The 2,506-nt window shown below is 34.8% G+C and overlaps 1 protein-coding gene across 1 annotated transcript; it reads right to left on the bottom strand.

Annotated features, from left to right (window-relative positions):
* Positions 1-319: 319 nt before the first annotated feature.
* Positions 320-694, bottom strand: LOC145956423 (uncharacterized). The gene has a single exon (XM_083072021.1). The coding sequence runs from the start codon at positions 692-694 to the stop codon at positions 320-322; it is 375 nt and encodes a 124-aa protein (XP_082928147.1).
* Positions 695-2,506: the final 1,812 nt, after the last annotated feature.

The following is a 2,506-nucleotide window of genomic DNA, read 5'->3' as shown; positions in this document are numbered from 1 at the left end:
AATGAACCATCATCTGAAACCCCATTAGATGCCTTTACTCCAGATAAACTTGTTTGCGCAGTATGAGCCTTGATAATTCCACGTCCTTTGCCAAATTGTATGCCTTTTCCTCGTCCATTTCCTTTTCCTGTCCCACAAGGGCGATCCCCCACCAATCCAGATAGCCTATGATCTGAAAATAGATATTCGAGTCATGTCCAGAGCGATGACAATGAGTACACCAGACATTCTTGTCCTTTGCTGGATTTTTAGTTCTCGCTTGCACTGCCAATGCCATCACATCACCACATTCTTCCTTGCTACGAGAGACTGTATGCATCTATTCTTCTTGCACCAACGTGGAGTATATTTTGTTTAAAGGAGGTAATGGATCTTGTGCAAGAAGATTGGATCTATCTGTCCCATAAACAATGTCGTCCAGTCCCATAAGAAACTGATGGACCTTTTCTTCTTCACGCTTCTTTTCTAATTCTGAACTAAGATTACATTTGCAAATCCCACACTTACAAATGGGTATTTGTTCATAATTTCCTAGCTCTTCCCATAGCTTTTTCAATTTATCGTAATAGGCAACAATGGTCATCCCTCTCTGTTTGCATTCAACTAGCTCAACTTTGAGTTGTTGAATTCGTGGTCCATTCACAATGGAAAAACGTTCATGGATATCCTTCCAAAGATCCTGTGCCACCTCCATATGCGAAATATATAGTCGATCTCAACGAAGGTTCAATAGTGTTCATGATCCAAGAGACCAACAAGGAGTTAATTGTCCACCAATCTTCAAGATCATCGGATTTGTTTGTAGGTCGGTTGATCGTTCCCTCAATGAAGCCAAATTTATTTCGTGCTCGTAGTGTTGTTTTGGATAATTGTTTCTTTGTTCCATTATTACTATGAATCTATTCATGTATTATTATTTGTGTTTGACTATCTGGTCATATTTTACGTTGTGAGCTAGAGTAAAATATTTCTCACTTCCCTTTTTTTGTGTTTGTTTCTATTATATGTTATTGTAGGTGATTTACATCATGATGTTGAGGATTTTGGCAATGAAGCCTAGTCCTTATATTTGGGTTATGCTCTGACAGGAAGTGACATCTAGGCTTAGTTAAGATTTACTTTTCTCTTGTTATGCTTTACAGTAGTTATTACTTTAATGTATTAGATTTCATTTAGATATCACTTGTTTTTATTTTGTTAAAAATGTGGCAATCCTTATGTTGAAACCATTGAATTTTTATCTAGTTTCCTTTATTCATTTATTAATTTTTCATGTATATACTGATATGCAAGGTAGAGGGTGTCACATTTAAACCATGCTCTCTTATTACAACTCAAACACACTAAAATGAGAGAGATATAAAGATTTGCACAAGTGTGAGATTGTATAGTTAAGGGTGACTTAAAGAAATTAATTTGTGCTATTTAAACCAACAAGATGCATCTACTTTTTAGTAGCTCACACAAAAGAACTTCATAGTTAAGTGTGTTTGGCTTTGAGTAATTTGAGGATGGGCGACCTTCTGAAAAGTTTCTAGAAAGCGTGGGAATGAGAACAAAATACATTAAAATGTCTTGTGTTGATTTATGGGGTCAGTCATTGATCCCACAAGCAGAAGGACATTTAAAAAAATAAAAATAAAATAAAAAAAGGCTACCCACGGAGGCTTCTGATCGATGAAAGGTTTTGACTAATGAGGAGTTATGTAAAGCGTCACCATATGAAGTATCGTGGAGTGGATCACTAAGAGATCAATTCTAACGGGTGTTACACTAGTATATCTCAAATCACCAATACCAACCTTGATGTTTTGACTCCAAAGAAGGTACAACAATTTGTTCTCTTTCCTCTCTCTACCTTGGGCATCCATGTAAGTCTATTGAATCTTCTACACAATGGTTTGTGAATTTAGGTGCTTCTAACCATATGAGTAGATCCCCTAAACATTTACATAATTTACATCCTTAAAATTGTAATCAAAATGTTCAAATAGTTGATGGTAACAAATTATATTTCTTCTGTTAGTGACATTAATCCTTTATTTTACCAATGTATTTGTGACCCCTATGTTGGCTTCCAATTTAATTTCAATTGGAAAATTGGTGGATAATAATTTTATTACTAATATCTCTGGCGCTAGTTGTTCTATGTAGGATGAAGTGTCGAGGGAAGTGATCGCAAATGAATCCAGGGTGGATAAATTATTCCTTCTACAATTTCATTCCCCTAGTTTTTCTTCCTTTACTTGTACTACTATCCCACATTCATATGAGAATTGGCATAATAAATTGGGTCATCTAAACTTTATTGTTTTCTCTCATTTAATAAAAATTAAATTTTTAGGGATAAAAAATATCATTTATGACTCATTGTTTAAATGCTCTATGTGCAAACTTGCCAAAAGCAAAACTATCACTTTCTGCTCTCCCCAAAATGTTCATCGTGTTGAATTTATTCTTTTTGTAATTATTCATAGTGATGTTTAAGGAATGCCTCAAGTCTTGT

This window comes from Cajanus cajan, chromosome 3, assembly GCF_000230855.2.
Source record: "Cajanus cajan strain Asha chromosome 3, NIPB_CcT2T_4, whole genome shotgun sequence".
In the NCBI taxonomy this organism is placed as follows: Eukaryota; Viridiplantae; Streptophyta; class Magnoliopsida; order Fabales; family Fabaceae; genus Cajanus; species Cajanus cajan.
This window is presented reverse-complemented; position numbering and strand designations above follow the sequence as displayed.